The sequence below is a fragment of the Chiloscyllium plagiosum genome, chromosome 17 (assembly GCF_004010195.1).
Source record: "Chiloscyllium plagiosum isolate BGI_BamShark_2017 chromosome 17, ASM401019v2, whole genome shotgun sequence".
Taxonomy (NCBI): domain Eukaryota; kingdom Metazoa; phylum Chordata; class Chondrichthyes; order Orectolobiformes; family Hemiscylliidae; genus Chiloscyllium; species Chiloscyllium plagiosum.
Window position 1 is genome coordinate 23,156,592 of NC_057726.1, and position 21,119 is coordinate 23,177,710.

At 42.2% G+C, this 21,119-nt stretch overlaps 1 protein-coding gene across 1 annotated transcript in view; it reads right to left on the minus strand.

Moving 5' to 3' along the window:
- Positions 1 to 4,569: 4,569 nt before the first annotated feature.
- Positions 4,570 to 21,119, minus strand: part of pkd1l2a (polycystic kidney disease 1 like 2a) — a 145,586-nt gene continuing 129,036 nt past the window's right edge. Inside the window, 5 exon segments of the mRNA XM_043707511.1 lie at positions 4,570 to 4,966; positions 6,208 to 6,339; positions 9,915 to 10,016; positions 11,592 to 11,802; positions 13,243 to 13,403. Coding sequence (XP_043563446.1) covers positions 4,868 to 4,966; positions 6,208 to 6,339; positions 9,915 to 10,016; positions 11,592 to 11,802; positions 13,243 to 13,403 — 705 coding nt within the window. The 3' untranslated portion in view covers positions 4,570 to 4,867.

Consider the following 21,119-nt stretch of genomic DNA (forward strand, 5'->3'; position numbering starts at 1 on the left):
TGTTCCTCCCTCTCTGGTAGTGTAGCTGGGTTCCCTAGTTAGGTGGATGAAAAGGTATTCCACATTGGGACACCCCTGAATTTCCCCTGTATTGGGACTCCGTAATAGTGCTGTCAGCCCACAACATTAGAAATGAATTGAAAGTTCGACTCAGACATTAAACAAAAAATCAAGCCTACCGGTTTAATGCAAGACTGAAGGAGAGTTGAACTGTCTTTTTCGATTTTTTTTCGTTGAGATTCTTCTATTCAAAGAAAGACAGTGGAGTTGTCCTCTGGGTTCGAGATAATATTTATAATTTTAACAACAGACAAATCAAAAGGGCCAATCAAAAGGGCCATTTTAATCACTGAGAATGAACAATCATGTGCAACTGAGAGGGAAAGTGGAATAAGGCTTAGGATGTTTGGGAAGTAAGAAAGTGGAAGTGAAACAGGTTAACCTGGGGAATGAACTGAACGAATATCTGAGGGGGCTGAGGCAGCAGGGTGTGATGTTCTGGGATACTCAGCAATAGCTGAAACAGTGCATTTCTGAGGTTCAGAAGAATGGCCACATCCTTAAAGGTGTTGGAGTTTTGGCAGAAGCTGGGGAATTAGCATCAGATGGGCACCTGAGAGGGATGTATTACCGTAAGTAAGTGAGACACCATTGTCAGTGGTTAAACTTGATTACTGCTGGAGAGAGCACTCTCAGGCTAGCAAGAGGGATTGCTCGAATAGGGAGCAGTTGTTGATATACTTGCAAGGAATAAGAGAAAAGAGCTTACTTTGAATGGAAAGGATCGAACCTCACAGTTATTGAACAAATCCGTGTCTGTTGGGAAGGTCTCAATGACACCAGATAGAGAGGCAAGACAGTTTTTTAAATGTGAAAGATGCTTTTTGTCTCCATAACAACCCAGCATCAAAATTACTGAATCTAAAATCACATTTCAAAGCACTTTACATTTTATTTCAAACAGATGAAAACATTTTTGGAATTTTATGAATTTTTTGTCTCAAATTTGAAGGAGAAATTACAGTACCCTGTCAATTCATGTTCTCAGCAGTGAACTTGCTGTAAATGAAAAACTTCACATTGATAAATGTTGATTAAATCTCATGACTAGAGCCCAAACTCAACACCAGCAGTTGTTATATTGCCATTTAGAATGCCAGTGCTCACTCAGTGTTAACATTTCACCTGAGTGTTAAAATTTTCCTGCAGACACTTCAGACAAAAATGAGACAGCACTGCACGAAGAAGAGGAATCAAATCACAATAAAGTTGGAGGGGGATCTCCTGGTTATTTCTCTTTTTTCTCTTTTTTTTGTGTGTGTGCAGGTATCGGACACAGTGAAAAACAACAAGTCTTTAAATCTTTATTTATATTCCACCAGCAGGAAGAAAGGAAACACCAGAGTGGCCAGTGACAAGCAGTGCCCTTCACAGCAGTCTTGCTTTTCTTCAGCTTGACATAAAAGATCATATACTTGTAATAAACAAAAGATATTATCCCACCAACCAGTACCTAACGGAGATTATATGGTCGTTATTCACAGGTTCACTACCATTTTCTGTATATTTAAATGATACCTACACTCGAAAAGCACTTAACTGACTTTGTTGTGCTTTGGGATGTTTTGTTAGAAAAAATTCTTGGGACACAGGGAAATGTGGCTGGATACAGAATTGGCTGGCCCATAGAAGACAGAGGGTGGTAGTAGATGGAAAGTATTCAGCCTGGAGCTCAGTGACCAGCGGTGTTCCGTAGGGATCTGTTCTGGGACCTCTGCTCTTTGTGACTTTTTTTTATCAATGACTTGGATGAGGAAGTGGAAGGGCGGGTTAGTCAGTTTGCCAATGACAGAAAGATTGGTGGAGTAATGGATAGTGTGGAGGGCTGTTGTATGTTACAACAGAATGTTGACAGGATGCAGAACTGGACTGAGAAGTGGCAGATGGAGTTCAACCTGGAAAAGTGTGAAGTGATTCATTTTGGAAGGTCGAATTTGAATGCAGATTACAGGGTTAAAGGCAGGACTCGTGACACTGAGGAGGAGCAGAGGGATCTTAGGGTCCACATGCATAGATCCCTCAAAATTACCACACAAGCTGGTAGGGTTGTTAAGAAGGTATATGATGTGTTGGCTTTCATTAGCAGGAGTTTAAGAGCTGCAGTTATGCTCAATAGAGCGCTGGTTAGACCACACTTGAAATATTGTTTTCAGTTCTGGTCGCTTCATGATTGGACGTGGAAGTTTTTGGGAGGGTGCAGAGGAGATTTGCCAGGATGTTGCCTGGATTAGATGGCATGTCTTATGAAGAGAAGTTGAGGGAGCTAAAGCTTTTCTCATTGGAGTGAAAAAGAGTGACAGGTGACGTAATAGAGATGAACAGGATGATGAGAGGCATTGGTAGAATGAATAGTCAGAGACTTTTTCCCAGGGCAGAAATGGCTACCACAAGGGGGCATAATTTTAAGGTGATTGGAGGAAGGTTTAGGGAGATGTCAGAGGTCGGTTCTTTACACAGAGAGTGGTGGGTATGTAGAATGCACTGCCAGCATTGCTAGTAGAGTCAGATACATTAGGGACATTTAAGCGACTCTTGGATGGGCACATGGATGATAGTAAAACGTAGGTATACAGGTTAGTATGATCTTAGAGAGGTATAAAAGGCCAGCACAACATCAAGGATCGAAGGGCCTGACTGCTCTATGCTGGGATATGTCATCACTATGTAGGCCTACATTTATTGTCCTCTTGAACTACTGCAGTCCATGTCCTATGGGTAATCCTACAATGCTGTTAGGATGCGACTCCCAAGATTTTGCTCCTGCAACAGTGAAGAGCAGCAACACATTTCCAAATCTTTTTTGTTTTATTTCAAAAATATACTTTATTCATAAAATATTTTGATGATCTGTACAATTGGTCATGCCATACGTACGTAAACATTCCATTTCTTTGCATACAGAGATTGAGTAATCATTCATATATACAGGTCTGTACATTTACTATCCATGTATTTAGCCGGGGGGTCAGCGGAGCCCACTTACTGTTTGGGCCCCCTGTTCTTTGGCAGGCAGACGTTACACGGTGGTCTTTCCCCACCGCGCCTTGGCAGCGGCTGCCCCAAGCTTCAGCGCGTCCCTCAACATATAGTCCTGGACCTTGGAATATGCCAGTCCGCTACACTCAGTCGAGGTCAGCTCCTTCAGCGGAAGATCAACAGGTTTCGGACAGACCAAAGAGCGTCTTTGACCGAGTTGATGATCCTCCAGGCACAGTTTATGTTCATCTCGGTGTGCGTCCCGGGGAACCAGCCGTAGAGCACGGAGTCCCGCATCACGGAGCTGCTTGGATCGAACCTCGACAAACACCATTGCGTTCATCTGTAGACTTCCTTTGCATAGGCACATTCCAGAAGGTGGTGTGTGGCAGTCTTGTCCCCTCCACAGCCGCTTCAAGGGCAGTGTGCGGTGCGGCAAAGAGTCTGGATGTGCATAAAGGATCTCACAGGCAGACCCCTTCTCACCACCAGCCAAGCCATGTCTTGGTGCTTGTTGGAAAGCTCTGGCGATGAGGCATTCTGCCAAATGACATTTCCAAATCAAGATAGTGTTTAGCTTGGAGGGGAACTTGCTGGTGTTCTCATTTACCGGCTGTCCTTATAGCCAGAGTATTTACAGGGCAAGCCCATTTCAGTAGTGGTGGCATTCTCAAGATCTGCTGCTCTTGTCCTTCTAGGTGGTAGACATTATGAATTTGAAAGGTACTATTGATGGAACATTAGTGAGTTGCTGCAGTGGCGTATTATAGATAGTATGCATTGGCTATAGAGGGAGTGAACATTTAAGCTGGTAAATGACGTTCTAGTCAAGCTGGTTGCTTTGGCATGGATGATATCGAGTTCTTTGAGCACTGGAGGTACAGTCATCCAGGCAAAAGTGGAGCATTCTATTATACTCCTGACTTAGATCTTGTAGAAAGTGGAAAGGCTTTGGCAAGTCATGAGGTATGTTACTCGCCTCAGAATTCCCAGCTGCTGACCTGCTCTTGCAGCCCCAGTACTTATGCAATGAATCCAAATCAGGTTTAGATCAATGATAGCCCCAAGTAGTTGCTAGTCAGGGATTGATGGTGATGCTACTGCCATGGTTGTCAAAAAGATTGTTAGATTCACTTGTTCTCTGATAAATGTCACTTGCCACTTCTGATCTCAAGCCTCGATTTTGTCCAGGTCTTGCTGGATTTGAATACAGCCTGCTTTAGTATCTGAAGAGTTGCAAATGGTGCTGAATATTATTTAATCATCAGTGAGTAGTCTCACCTCTGATCTTATGATGGAGGGAAGAACTCCTAGGTTAGATTATCTTGAGATCTAAGACTGTGAAAAGCAGCATATAAAGATAAATTATTAAGCACATTTTTCCATGGCATCATCTTTATGGAATCACAGAGATTGATTATGGACTATTTTGTGTACTAAATGCTAAGATTTAGTTTGAGATCCAGTGAAGATTCTGGAGTGGATTTGAACACCACTGCAAAAAGGATTTTAATCCAATTTAACCTGCTGCCTAATTCCTGGAACTGAGTTTTGTTACCATGTAACAATAAATATGACACTGAAAATAGAAACATGAAAGTCGACTAGATGATTGAATGCTTTTCATTACACTTTATTTAGGCACATTGATGCACTACAATAAAACAAACATGCAGAAGAGCCAGTTTAATGTTAATTGTTAACATCATGTTACATTTATATTTATCAATATATCTAAACTGATCTACTAACTAATTCAACAAATAAATTGCACGCTGTAAAATGCCCACTGTTGTTAGTTGCTTGGAGCTGATCATGACATTTTATTTGGTCAACCTCCTGACTGACTGGAACCCTTCTTATTTTTCATCCCTAAGAAGCTGCACAATTTTGTCAGCATTAGGTCAACTATTTCTTCTTCTTCAGAAGCCTGAAAACAAAAAGAGAAAAAATGTTCCTTGCTATACTCAAACATTTTCCAAAAAACACCCACTCTTTTGAAAAATTGAATTGTGTTGGATAAAAGGCCCAGAGACAGGACATTCAATGTTGGTATTTATAATATACTCAAACCTTTTCCCATCTTCTGTCACCCAGATCTACCAAAATAACCATCTGCTCCACTTTCCCTCAATTTTTCTTAGTTGAATTGCAGTAGGTTGATTAAACTGCAGTCATAGTTTACTTGTCTAGTTTTTAATACCGTAAATACATCCATACTATTTTCTTCAAGCATTCCATGTGGAAGCAAGTTTAATATTCTCACCAATGCTTGGTTCAAGATGTTTCTTCTGAATTTCCTGACTGGAATTATTGATGAATATCTTATACTGATGGCCTCTCATGTTTAGTCACGGCTTATTAAGGTGTGGCATGAGAAACAAAAAAATTGCAGACGCTGGAATCCAAGGTAGACAAGCAGGAGGTTGGGAGAACACAGAAAGCCAGGCAGTATCAGGAGGTGGAAAAGTTGACATTTCAGGTATAATCCTTCTTAAGTAAACTTCTCCACTTCCTGATGCTATTTAAGGTGTGGGGCTGTTTTACTCGATTAGCTGCTTTTATCTTGCCCATTAATTTCATACACCTTGCTGTTTGTTAAATTGCTAAGTTCTCCTGTTGAAATATAGGTTGATTGTTTGGAAAGCTCTGTTCTCAATAATCCTCCTGCTTGGGTACACAAAACGTAAATGCTTCCCAAGCAAATATTCTGCCAAGATTGAACTTAGTGGCTAAATGTAATTAGATTTTGGCATAAAAACTTGCTGAAGTTCGGGTTGGGGGTTGGTGCAATCGGGTGGAGGTCTGGTTATTTAGATTGGCGCACATTGCATCTTCCAAGTTAAGTGGGATATCAGGCGTGTCTTCAATATTGTTCACGAATAACTGACCAGCTTATCACTACCGGTATAAATACTTGTGTGAAGTGCAGTGTACAATCAGAGCATTACTGAAGCTGAGTCCTTAAGAAAAGGAGGAAAAATGGGCAAAACAAATCCTGACTGGAACTTAATCAACCGATGACAATTTAGCCAAAAAAAGAACTATAAAGAAAGAGTAAAAAAACAATTTATTGGATAATTGTGGTTTTTTTTTATATCTTAAAATAACATCATATCTTTGTATAATTGAAGAATAGAGGTGAATGAATTAAGCTAAAGCATTGCAAACCTTGTAATTCTTCTGCTCCTCACTAAAAGCCACGAGTATAACAGAAATGAAGAGATTCAGGACAACAAATGTCATAAAGATGATGCAAGATCCAATCAGAAATGAACCCAGGATTGGGTTGTAGTCCAATACCTGTTCAGGTGAAGGCAAAGATATGTTGAATCCTAAATAAAAGTCTTTCATAAATATGTTATGCTTACACATCAAAACAACTATTTGTGAAATGGTCAAGATTCAGGTCTTCCAGCAAACACTGATCATGTCTGAGGGTCCAATTGGACAAAACAGAACCTCACAAACAGCACTCTTATTTTCAGTTTGACTGTCAAATCATTTGTAACCTGGAGATAACTGTTGATAATATTAGTGGGCACTCAACAGAATAACTTGAAGATATGAATCCAGAGCCAAACTGATGTGAAAGGTTCTGAAGAAGGGTCACTAGACTCAGATTTCTCTCCACGGGTGCTGCCTGACCTGCTGAGTTTTGCCAGCAATTTCTGTTTTTGACGTTTTTTTTCTGATTTCCAGCATCCACAGTTCTTTTGGTTTTTAATGTAAAAGGTTATTGTGTTGAAGTGAGAGCAACTATAACTGTAGTAAATAAGGATATTTATCACCCAAGTGTAAAATAGTGACAGTTAAACTGTTTTCTTAAACAAGTTGTTTGAATATTATTAGAACTATAAAGGTGGAAATTGAAAGGTGCAGCAATACTTGTCACATTTGAATTGTAATTTTCACTTTTTAGCAATAAAACTGTGATAATTTAACTCTGCAGTTATATACCAACTCTGAATTACAAGGCAACAATAACCCCTTTTGGGAGTACAAAGTTAAAAATCACACAACACCAGGTTATAGTCCAACAGGTTTAATTGGAAGCACTAGCTTTCGGAGCGACGCTCCTTCATCAGGTGTTGTGTGACTTTTAACTTTGTACATCCCAGTCCAACGCCGGCATCTCCAAATCATGACCCCTTTTGGGAGAGCATTCTGATTAGTTGAACTTTGCATTAGATGACATATGGTGTTAAACAAAGATTTTAAAATGCCAGAAAGCATAATGTGGAGTCAAATTTAAAAAGTTTTCAGCAGAATTATTGTCAATTCTTATACTGAAGCAAAATGTATTTTTAAACTCTTTCAAGAGGCTAGATGATCACAGTAAACTCTCATTCAAAAATGTACTCCCAAATGAGATGAATGTGCATGCACAGAGTTGTGTAATCATCATCAGTACATTTTACAATTAGAGTACCTCAATGTAGATTTTGTTATTTGCACATGGTAGAATGTGGGTCCTGAAATGCGGTTGATGCACACCTTGTACATTTAGGATTGTTTTAGGATTTAGGGCCAGATTTTCAAAACATGCTCAGGTTCCAGACACTTGGATAATTTCCAGGTTCCAATTGTATGCTATAGATTTGTTGATATTAAGCAATATTCATCTCCTATTCAGGCAAGACAGAAGTGGTTCCCAATTTTTAATGCAAAAAGTGTAACAAGAAGATAGGAACTGTCTGCACAACACAAACAGCAAAGGCAAGTTACAGCCATGATGGGCCCTCTGAGAGCCAGTAGCATCAAACTTTATGAAAGTGTCCATCTGGTCAAATGAGAGGCAATGTGCAAGATACTGCGGGTTCCAGTTACCTCTTTCTGCATAAAAATAAGCCATGTCCTCACATTGAACTCAACAGCCATGCAAATCTTGTAACAGACTTGGAGTTTGCCGAGTTTACAATTGAAAATTGTCCTCTCACCTTGCCCAACCCATTAATGAGCTTCTCAAGGAGTTTATGGACTCATAACTAAATGTGAGTTGGTTCCCTGTCAATTCCCCACTCCAACCTTTTGAGAATTGGAGCATGTCCCAGAGGTATCAGAATCCAAAACCCCACTCTGGGAAAATGTTTTTCAAATCCCACTCGGATCCGATAGTGACACTGTTAGCAATTGAAACTCTGTACCCCAGACAAATTTTAATACCAAGATCAAAACAGTTACTTTTTATACATGATCTTCTTTTGTTTACACAACACAATGCTGTAGTACGTATGCTTTATTGTGTTAAACATGGATTGGACTAGCTAGATGGATTCATTTTCTTCTCATTGACGCCTTAGATTTGTATTCAACATAGTAAACAAAGGTGATGTGTTGGTAAAAGCAGTTGCAGGAAATCTAATAAAAGCAGTAGTGCTCAGTAATAGCAGCTCTGGCAGCATCTTTGTGTCAATCGGATTTAGTTCAGGCCAGTCCAAACTATACTCTATTTCATCAATATAGAGTATTCACTTAATGTTATCATGGTGTAACATGATGTTACAACATGAGGAATGGCCTTACCATCGCCAGTTGGTGAAGATCCAGATTTCTCAATAGAAATGCATGCTGTCACATGAGCTGGGATAAAACCATGAAGATTTTCCTTAAAACCAGAAGTGCTTTTGCATGTCAGGGCTTCTCCTGAGGTCCCCAGTATTATAAATGCCATTCTTCAGCCAATTTGAATGACTCCAAGTGATATCAAGAAACAACTTAAAGGCTGTGAGCCCCTACAACATTACAGCAATAGCTCTACAAATGTGTTCTCCAGAACTAGCTACACCACTGACCAAACTGTTCAAATAGCTAGAATACTGGCATCTATACAGCAATATGAGGAATTGCCCCAAGTGTATCCTGCCACAAGAAACAGAGCAAATCTAATCTGGCCAATTATTGTATCATCAGTCCACTCTCAATCATCAGAAAAAGTACTGCTCTAACAACATTCAACAAACTGAAAGACATGCAGGACAAAGCACCGACCTAACACTTTCAATATTTACTCCATTCACCACAATGTATGGTGGCAGCAGTATGTTCAATCTACAAGATGAACTGCAGTGACTCTCCAACAGCACCTTCCAACCCCACAACTACTACCACCTAGAAGGACAAAGGTAGCAGATGCATGAGAACATCATCATTTTCAAGTTATCTTCCAAGATTCACACAATTCTAACTTGGAACGATATTGCTATTCCTTTAGCGTTACAGGATCAAAATCCTGGAAGTCCCTCCCTACATCCCAATGACATGGATAAAATAAATAGACAAAGTCTTTTCCCTGGGGTGGGGGGAGTCCAGAACTAGAGGGCATAGGTTTCGGGTGAGAGGGGAAAAATAGAAAAGAAACCTAAGGGGCAACTTTTTCACTCAGAGGGTGATACGTGTATGGAATGAGCTGCTAGAGGAAGTTGTGAAGGCTGATACAATTACAACATTTAAAAGGCATCTGGATGGATATGTGAATAGGAAGGGTTTGGAAGGATATGGGCTAGGTGCTGGCAGGTGGGACTAGATTGGGTTGGGATATCTGGTTGGCATGGACGAGTTGGACTGAAGGGTCTGTTTCATGCTGTACATGCTATGACTCTACGACTGTAGCAGTCAAGAAGGCTGCTCACTGCCATTTTCTCCATCGCAAATAAGGATGGTAAATAAATGTTGGCCTAGTCAGTGATGGCAACATGACATGAATAAATAAAAAATAGTGTACAAAAAAACCTATACGAGCAACATCTCTAGTGAGAGCAGTAATATACTGTGAATCCTATTGAAACAAATTTAAATGAATCAGCTACAGATTAGATAAGATTCTAGCTATTGTTCTTATCAGAGATATTACTATAATGAGCTTCTGCTTTCCTTACCTCTTCATAGTTGAAGATCCCCAGTTGAAGACTCACCATTGTTTCTGCAGCATCAAATATAGTCTTGTAAGAGGACATGCTCCAACCAAACATTATATTTGTCTGTAGAAAAGAGATACAGTTGAATTAACATGGCATGGTGGCTCAGTGGTTAGCACTGCTGCCTCACAGCGCCAGGGACCCGGATTCAATTCCAGCCTCAGGCGACTGTGTGGTGTTTGCACATCTTCTCTGTGTCTGCGTGGGTTTCCTCCAGGTGCTCCAGTTTCCTCCCACAACCTTAAGATGTGCAGATCAGGTAAATTGGCCATGCTAAGTTACCCATAGTATTATGGGGATGGGTGTGTTACTCTTTGGAGTGTTGATGTGGTCTTCTTGGGCCAAATGGCCTGTTTCCACACTGTAGGGAATCTAATCTAATTATTGGTGTTACATAACTGAAAATGATCAAATTTGAAAGTCCAAGGGATCCTGAAAACTAAGTCTGTTCTCACATCATTAACAGGACACTGGAATAAGTCTATTAAACACCTGAAAAATATTATTAAAATTATATTACTTAAAACAAGATCCTTTTGCATCTTAAATTTATGCAGACAGATGGCTAATATATAAATGAACATTTTATCAATCACACCTTCAGAGTTATCGACATTTCTTCCTCTCTGGGTTCATGTTGCCTCTTTTCCTCTCTAAATGTATCCTTCCTGTAATCACAATCGACAACTCTCCCCCCTCCCTCATTGTCCCTGCACCCCACAGCCCTCTGATCTCACCATCACATATGGCCTCTCTGCTCCAGCCATGACTATCCCATAGAGAGACTTCCTTCTATGGTTATCCTACCTCGCTGATCACCTTACCAGTTCCATTTTCTTGTGTCTCTACTCCTGGAAAAACTCTCTCTGAAATCAGTTACATAACACTTCGAAATTCCAACTGCCCACTCAATTGGCTCACCTTCCTTCATGATGTTGCTTCAAGTTGCTAATCTGCTCAATCTTTCATCTTTAGCATTCTTAACCTGATTGAAATCATGAATGTTTCATCATATGTGCCTATAAATATAGAGTTTCTTAGACTCTATATTTAGCCAATGCCAATCAATGAGTTGAAGAATAATGGATGAACAGGGTTTACATAGAATTACACAGAATGAGACCCTCAGTCTGACTTGACTATAACATTCATGATTCACCCAATACTTTTCTCAGGCTGCCAAACCCCTTCATCCAACTTGATCAGCATATCCTTTGATTTCTCACTCTCTCATAAACTTAGCTCGATTCTCCTTCACACCATTCACCTCAGCTCCTCCATTAGGACCACACCCTCACCATTCTGTCATTAAGGAATGAGCAGCAGAAATCTGAATGAGCTAACATTTCTGGAGGATGGAAGGTGTTCCATTCAAGAGTCTCAAGAAACACAACCCAGAGGATATAATTTGAAATTAATACAAATTAAAGTTAAAATAGATTATGAAATGAAATAATCAAAGAATTATAAATGCTTGTAATAATCTAAATTAGCAGAAAAATTCTGCATACATCACATAATTCAATTAGTCTTGGGTTGTAAGTGCATACTCTTAAAGAATAAGCTGAGGGAACACTGTACTTGTTAAACTTCAATTTAAAAATGAATGGGAATACATGGTATAAAATAATTACGTACTGCAATAGAATAGGCAAGAAACATGATCAAAATGACAGTCAGAAAGCCTGAGATGTCACCCCATGCTCTTCTTAAAGTCGAGGTGATCATGTTGAGCTTGGGATTAATGCGCAGCAGATGCCAAAGTTTGATGGTTGCTAGGAGAACCAGGAAGGCAATCAGGTAACCCATGATTGCATCTGCAATTGCAGTCTCGTAGAAACTTACAAACCTGTAAGAAACATAGCAAAATGCAGATTAAATATCTCCTCAATAACAATATCTGTCAGTACAAATGTCCTTTAGGCACCTTTCATTATTTCAGTAATGGATATGCAAACAGATTGTTTTTCTTGGTGGTTAGAGAATGATTTCCTTTGTGGTAAGGATGCAAAATTTCTATTTTATAGCCTTTATTTCTTTTCCCTTATCCTCACTTAGGAAAGATTGGAAGAAATCAATGACCATTTTTAGGAACACTGGCAAAATAAAAAAAATTAAAATAAATTGTGCTTGAGATACTCAGCAAATCTGGCAGTGGAGGGAGAAGTGAAACACTGATTCTTGCATTTTTCTGGCTCAGACTGAATTGTATCAGGATCTTTGGACTGATTGCCACCATAAGGCCTAGTTAATTTTCTTGCAGCACCTTACCAAAGTTGACTCATTAACTACCAACCACATCCCTATGAAGTCTGTCTTGGCTGGTTCTGGCCCCACCTTACTGTGTTCCCAGAACAACTTCCCATCAATGGATGTCCATCTAAAGACTGGTGTCTCATGTGGCCATGACATCTTTAAAAAGCCACGGTGCACCCAGAGAAGTTGGTGTGAATGAGTTGGTCAGCAATATCTGTGAGAGTGACACTGAAGTAAGGGGGCAATACATTAGGATGGCCAGGGATTAGGGATCCCTCAGGTATATTTTCTGTACATTGCATGGACTGTGCCCAACTCCTTTTGATTGGTTATTGCAGAACCACAAGACTTACCATAACCTCCTGCAGTGGTATGAACCCCCCTGACCAGATGCCTGACTGTGGTCAATCTCTTGGACTGGTATGGAAGGCTGCTCTTGACTGACTGTGCCAGGATCCCCATGGCAGTTTGATGCTTCCATGAACCTCTGTGAAGGCTAGCCTCCCTAAGACTGAGCAATAGCTGTCTGCTTGGCACATGCAGCATTTTTGCTATGTAAGCTGCTGGTACCTGGTGAGGGCATAATATTGACATAGCACACTGCATGCAGCAAGACGTACACCCCCTTAATATGTTAAGGTTGTTTCACCCAGTGGAAGAATCTTGGACCAGAGGGCATAACCTCAGAATAAGGGGTTACACATTTAAGACAAACATGAGGAGGGATTTGTTCTCCCAGAGGGTAGTGAAACTGTGGAGTTCTTTACCACAGAAGGTTGTTGGGGCTGGGTCCTTAGCGTGTTCAAGACTGAGGTAGACTGATTTTTAATCAGTAAGAGTTGCTGTCTGTCCGCCCATCTGACATCAATCCATCCAGTAGAGTGAAGTGGCAATGTTCACAAGTCATTATCATTTCTAATGGTGTACAGGTTCAGAGAGAAATAATCAACAGTTGCTATGAGAAAATCATGTGTTCAGAATGTATAATAATGAAAATGATTTGCTTTTATATAGATACAAAATTATGGCGTACTCTTTTTTGTGATTGTGATAGTGCTCAATGTCCCGATTTCCCAAAATGGTTCTCTTTATAAATATAGAAAGTGTGCTCCAACTGATCATTATAATGGCTGTCTCCAGAAGGTTCCATTTGCTTTTGAAATAATTCCACTTCTGCTGCCTCAATAGTTTTCCCTAGGAAAAACAGGCAAAATCAGTTATAAATAAAAAGGACAACATTACACAAGCCAGAAGTTTCAAATACCACTGGAAACCTGGAAATACACAAGCAGTCAGTCAGCTTCAGTAAAAATAAAGCATGGGTTATGAGAATATAAGAGCAAGTAAATAATGTTGGAGATGTACAGAGCATTGGTCCGGCTACACCTGGAGTGCTAGACACAGGAGTTTCACTAGAATGTTGCTTGGGATGGAGAAATTGAGCTCAAAGGAAAATAATTTGGATTATTTTCTTTAGAGCAGAGAAGACGGAGGTAGGGGTGGGGTCATGACTGAGGTGTTTAAGATTATGAGGGGTATGGACTGAATGAATACAGAGCATCTGTTCCCCTCGGTTGAGGGGCAATCATGAGAAGGCATGATTTAGGGTAAGGGTCAGGAGATTCTGAGGGGATATGAGAAAAAAAATGTTTTCATTCAGCAGGTGGTGGGAATCACTGCCGGGGAAGGTAGTGGAGGCTGGAAACCTTACAACCTTTAAAAAATATTTGGTTGAGGATTTCAAATATCATAACATTCACGGAAATGGGACTAATGCAGCAAATTGGGATTCACGCATGTTTAATGGTAGTTATGTTGGTGCAGACTTGATGGGCTAAACGGCCCTTTCTACACTGTTGGAATCTATGAATCTATGGTATTTTGGGCAACAATCCTTTATCAAAAGTAAACTCAATGTGATTGTATTCCCAGAGCATCTTTGTATTTGGACTCAGATTACTCAATCTACTCAATCTTATACTGCTATCCTGTTCAGCATGAAATACTGCGATATGTGGGTCATTGGATGAGAAACCTAAAAATACAAGCTTCCTTAATGTTCTGCAGTTTTAACATGCAGGACTTGATTTAAATATTTTCTGCAGGTTTTCCATCCTCTAGCCAGTCTGATTGTTAAGGTAACTGCCTAACAATGGGAGCGCATAGTGCCATACAGCATGGAAACAGACCCTTTGACCCAAATTATTCATGCTGACCAGGTTTCCTTAACTGAACTAGTCCCATTGGCCTGCATTTGGCCCATATTCTGTACATCTAAACCTTTCCTATTCATGTACCTGTTCAAATGTCTTTGAAATGCTGTAATTGTGCCTGTCTTCACCACCTCCTCTGACAACTTTTTCCATATACGCACCACCCTCTGTGTGAAAAAGCTGCCTGTCAGGTCCCTTTTAAATCTTTCCCTTCTCACTTAAACTTATGCCCTCTAGTTTTGGACTCCTCTGGCCTGGGAAAAAGTCTTTGACTTTTCACTTTATTTATGCCCCTCATGATTTTATAAACCCCTGAAATGTCACATCTCAGCCCCCTATGCTCCTGGGGAAAAAAGTCCTAACCTATCCTTGTAACTCAAACCAGTAGCAGAAGACAGCAGAGCAGCAGCAAGGAAGAGATTGCAGTCAGGAGTCGAATGACAGGATGGGAAAGGTCGCTAACAATTCTGTTTGCAAGGTTGGAAGATATTGGTTGGGGGTTTTGATTCAAGTGGGGAGCCCATCTTTATCAGGGTGAAGGAGGAGGTGGGTTGAAAACTGATTGTTGTCTAAAGAGAACATATGGTGGTGGGATCAGATCATGAGGACAAGGGATGAAGCAATAAGGTCATGGTAAAGAAGTTTCTTGGGTGGTCTTCAAGCCTGGAGGGAACACTATGCCTCCTCCTAGGAGAGAAATATAGACAGTGCAGAAAGAGGCCATTCAAACATTGAATCTACACCCAAACCTCCAAAGAGTATCTGACCTAGATCAAGCACTGCCACCCTAATCCCACATTTTACCATGCTAAACCAGCTAGCCTGCACATCCCTGGACACTATGGACAGTTTAGCATAGCCAATCCACCTAACCTGCACACAACAGAAACCCACACAGACAGGGGGAGAATGTGCCAACTCCATACAGACAGTTACCCAAGGCTGGAATCAAACCTGGGTCCCTGGCGCTGTGAGGCAGCAGTACAACCAATGCCCTATTCATCTCTCCCATCTCCTTATACCTGATGGCTTTCCCAGGACCTGGCAATTCTGACAGCCACCAGTTTAAAATCAAGGAATACAACATCCTTAAAAGGTTTCAATGACTCTTCACTCCCTGCTGGCAGATTGTCTACCTGCTTATTTTCCCAACTCCATTAAAATTGGAAGTGGGCCATGCCTTAATTATATAAAATATGGATTATTAGTCTTGAAAAACTCAGCTAAATTAAAAACCATGGAATTCGAGCAGAGAGAATCCAGTTAAATTTAAAAATGAACAGGGACTGTTTAAAATGGCCACCAAACTCATTTGGACATCTAAAGGAATATTTCATTGCACTACCTCGACAAAGCTATGCAAGAAGTAATTACCTGGACATTATAATTCATATTCTGGAACATATAACTCGCAATTATATCTTTAGTTGTATCTCTATGGGACAACTCACCTGCAGACATTGCTAGTACAAAGACTTAAAACCTGAATCATGCTACAGATGGAGAAGGGCGAAACCGCCCTCTTACATTTCAAGAAGGGCCAGGAGTCCAAAGTGTTAAACAACAGCAGGAACATTATTAATGTATTCATTTAGCAGTCAGCAAGGTTTAGCTGAGCTGTTGACCTCCAAATCATTATTATGTCACATGATTGGATACTTAAAGTGATAGTCCAACATACGCAAATACACAGCGCTCACATCCCTACCCCCAACTATATCAAAAAAGTACAGGGGAAATCTGTCAATAGACCACCAAAGCTCTTTGTGGAAATAAATTATCCCCATTTTGAGCCAACAACTAGGTTTTTATTCATCAAAGCTCATCACATTTTCAGGAAATGATTAGATTAGATTCCCTACAATGTGGAAACAGGACCTTCAGCCCAACAAGTCCACACCATCCCTCCAAAGAGTAACCCACCCAGACCCATTTCCCTCTGACTAATGCACCTAACAAGATGGGCAATTTAGCATGGCCAATTCACCTGACCTGCACATCTTTGGACTATGGGAGGAAACCGGAGCACCCGGAGGAAACCCACGCAGACACGGGGAGAATGTGCAAACTCCACACAGACAGTTGCCCGAGGCAGGAATCAAACCTGAGACCCTGGTGCTGTGAGGCAGCAATGCTAACCATTGAGCCACATTGCGATAATGTCAATAAATGCAAAATACTGTCACAAAGACTGTCGCAAACAGATTCACCTAAATCACAATTTGGAAACATATACCGGAGCCAATACTTCAAGGAGATCAAGTCACATAATTAAAGAAAAGTTAAAACAATAGTTTCAATGAATTTAAAAAAAGAGTTTTGGGGCTGGAATTTATTGTACAGTAACAAACTGGATTGGGTGTTTGGGTCAAGTAGAGGTGGCTTGGAGGGTAGACATGTCCCACTGGTAGAGAGCACACCTTGCTAGGAGGCTGATACGGCCATACAGATGGTGCTGTAACAGTATTATTGGCCAGGGGGTAGAGAAGTCCTCAATGGATTAGGAACACTTTACTGTTGGGAGTATCCAGGGGTACACAATCTGTTAAGTGGCAGATCAAAGTTTTAAAGGGAACACTGCAGGTTCCCTTATTGAGAAATACAAGGCAGACAGACAAGGGCTGACAGAGCAAATGAAGAAGAGTGGTTGGGATCCATCTCAGACATTAGCACAACAGATAAGCAGAAACGGAATAAAACTAAAATGATAGGAGTAATGTTAGTACACCAATTAGCAGGCCTAACTGAACAAGTAAGTGCCTCCATTAGTGTTGGTGGAGAAAAGACCAGGAACAAGTTAAAGAGCTGGAAGACAGAATACAAGAGTTAGGGCAGGAAACAATGTAAATTACTGCAGCCACTCCAAAAGGACACACAGAAGCAGCATACTGGGAAAAGCATGGATACCTCCAAACACCAGCCGGAACACCACGGAACCGCAGGAATCTCGAGGTCAGCAGAGCTGACAACCAGCTGCCCCCATTTGTGAGGGTAAGGGAGGGAGGAATTTACATGCCCGCAGTAAAAGGAGAGGTACTACGGGAATCAGGAACTGCTATATCCATCACAAACCTACCCTTACCCCACACAAACAAAATGATTCACTTAGCCAGGGTAGGAGGGGATAAAACACCAGCTGACCTAAGTGAAACTACTCTCGTAGAAATAAATAATATATATCTCATGAGATTTTATTGTATGCCAAAATAACGAGGGCACCATAATGGGTAATGATCTCATGAAAGAATATAACGTTTTAATTGACTGTGCAAAAGGGAAATTGATTTGGCCCAGGCAGAACAGTCGGAAGACTGAGATAAGGAAACTTACAAGTCACCTTGAAACTATTAAAGTGGCTACAGTCACTAGTAGGGACTGGAGCCTTGAAAAGGGGGGAATTAGGAGCCATCTGCGCCTCCATCCCTGGACCATTGTCAGGAACAAAGCACAATATAGGTCTAGTTAACATAGGAGAAAGTGAGGTCTGCAGATGCTGGAGATCAAAGTTGAAACTTTATTGCTGGAACAGCACAGCAGGTCAGGCAGCATCCAGGGAACAGGAGATTCGACGTTTCGGGCACAGGCCCTTCTTCAGGAATGAGCAGAGAGTGTTCAGCAGGAGAAGATAAAAGGTAGGGAGGAGGGACTTGGAGGAGGGGAGTTGGAAATGTGATAGGTGGAAAGAGGTCAAGGTGAGGGTGATAGGTCGGAGTAGGACGGAGGCGGAGAGGTCAAGAAGAAGACAGCAGGTCAGGAAGGCGGTGCCGGGCGGGAAGGATCCGGCTGAGACAAGGTGGGCACCTTCCCTTGCAACCGCAGGAGGTGCAACACTTGCGCCCACACCTCCCCCCTCACTTCCCTCCAAGGCCCCAAAGGAAACTTCCATATCCGCCACAGATTCACCTGCACCTCCACCCACATCATCTACTGCATCCGCTGCAGCCGGTGTGACCTCCTCTATATTGGGGAGACAGGCCGCCTACTTGCGGAGCGATTCAGAGAGCACCTCTGGGCCACCCGGACGAACCAACCCAACCAACATGTAGCACAGCATTTCAACTCCCCCTCCCACTCCACCGAGGATATGCAGGTCATTGGACTCATCCACCGCCAAACCACAACAACCCGACGGTCGGAGGAGGAGCGTCTTATCTTCCGACTGGGAACCCTCCAACCACAGGGGATGAACTTGGACTTCACCAGTTTCTTCATCCCCCCTCCCCCCACCTTGTCTCAGCCGAATCCCTCCAGCCCGGCACCGCCTTCCTGATCTGCAGTCTTCTTCTTGACCTCTCCGCCTCCATCCTACTCCGACCTATCACCCTCACCTTGACCTCTTTCCACCTATCACATTTCCAACTCCCCTCCTCCAAGTCCCTCCTCCCTACCTTTTATCTTCTCCTGCTGAACACTCTCTGCTCATTCCTGAAGAAGGGCCTGTGCCCGAAACGTCGAATCTCCTGTTCCCTGGATGCTGCCTGACCTGCTGTGCTGTTCCAGCAATAAAGTTTCAACTAGTTAACATAGACCTGACAAGGGTTCCCGGACCGGAGCATAAGCCCCACCGGCAATACCCAATAAAACCCGAAGCAGGGAAAGCAGCTGTAAAGGTAATGCAAGGACTAATGAAACAGGGAATCCTGAAATAAACCGTAAGTACAACTAACTCCCCAATGTGGCCAGTAATAAAGCCTGATGGGAACTTGATTATACAGGACTAAGTAAGGTCACCCCCAAATTGCATCCCATTGTTGCAGACCCCTCCAACATTTTATAAGACGTGGCCCCTGAGCACAAGATTTTTACTGTTTTAGCCATAGCCAATGGGTTCTGGTCTATTCTGTTACACCCTGAGTCCCAGAACAAATTTGCTTTTACAGTAAGGGGCAGACAGTACACGTGGACTTGCCTGGACAAGAGTTACCAACAAGCCCCACTATTCTTCACAGGTTAATGAGCGACATCCTAAAGAGAGTAGATTTACCAGAGGATAGCACTGCCCTCCAATATGTAGATGATATCCTAATTGCCTCAGAGTGCGAGTCTGGACACCAGGAAGCTTTAGGGCTAGCATTGCGGTAATTGGCAACTGCAGGGTTAAAAGTCAGCCGCACAAAGGCACAGATTGGCAAAACACAAGTCCTGTACCTGGCACACCTCATATCCCAGGGACTGAAGAATTGCCCAGCAACCGCAAGAAGGCAATCCAACAGAAGCCATAACCCGCCACGGTCAGGGGACAGGTGGATCTTCATACCAGAGTTTGCAAAATTGGCTGAACCAATCCAGAGACTATTTAAAGGAGGCAAGCCTGCCTTGGAACCTGTAATTTGTGGGCCAGAACAGGAGGAGGCATACAGCCAGCTTAAGACTCAACTCATATCAGCTCTCCCAGCTAGAGCTGCTGAACCCCAGCAAGAATTTTCATATCCATTGTAGTAATGAAGGAGAATTTTATTCCGCAGTGGTCACCCAAGACCACAGTAGCAGGAGAAGGCCCGTATGGTACAACTCAACTGCAGAAGGGCCAGTAGTGCACAGCAGCCTTCGACTGTGCTGCTTTGGCCGTCAGGGTCAGCAAGCCCATAGTAATGACAGGGAATGTCATTCTCTACAATAAACTGACCCTAGTAGAAATGCTAAGCACAGGGAAACGGAGGGCTGTTTCCAATATGAGAAGGGCAAAATGGGAGGCAGTTCTTTTACTCCCAGGTTTGTCCATGGTAATAGTCAGGGATATGGGAGAAAACCCTGTGGAGGAAATTCCAGACACAGGGGAACTGCACAACTGTGGAGATATAGATGGGGATGAGGATAGGTGCCGAGTAAAAGATACCCCCCTAGACATAGTCAAGGAGAACCTCTTCATGGACGGGTCACGAAAATACATAGCAGGGTGCCCCCCCCCAACAGGATGGCCTGTGGTAAATGATAAATTTGGAACAGTTCTGTCCGGCAGAATTGATGGAAGTCAGTCTGCCCAGGTAGCAGAACTGGTAGCACTCGCTAAAGCACTAGAACTAGCGAAAGGAAAAAGCGTGAATATACATACAGATAGTAAATATGCCTTCAGTATAATCCATGACAACATAGTGGCATGGGGCACAAGAGGAATCGCCTATCAGACACCTGTTAGGAATTCAGGCACTACTCCATGCCAGTGAACAGCCAAAAGAGGCTGCCGTAATAAAAATAAAGGCCTATCAAAAGGAGCCAGCAAAGGGACCCCAAACTGGCTACTATTTAAAAGAAACCAAGCCGTAGACCGAGCAGCTCAGAAAGCCCTAGAACAAGTAGACTTTAACGAGACTGCAATAGCCACTATTAAATTAGCAAAGGACACTATCCAAATTCAGCAGCTACAGGAGGACACCCTGCAGTAAGACAAAGAACAATGGAAACTGCAGGGGGCATTCAAAGGGGAGGATGGTGTCTGGAGGCGAGCAGACAAGGTGATAGCACCAGCGTGTATACAGAACACATGGCTTGAACTACACCACGGGCTCTTCCATACAGATGGAGAGGCCATGATAGCAAGCCTAGGAAGAGATGTGGTGAAAGTGAGGACTGCAGATGCTGGAGACCAGAGTTGAAAAGTGTGGTGCTGGAAAAGCGCAGCAGGCCAGGCAGCATCCAAGGAGCAGAAGAATCGACGTTTCGGGCATAAGCCCTTCTTCAGGAATGAGGCTGGTGTGCC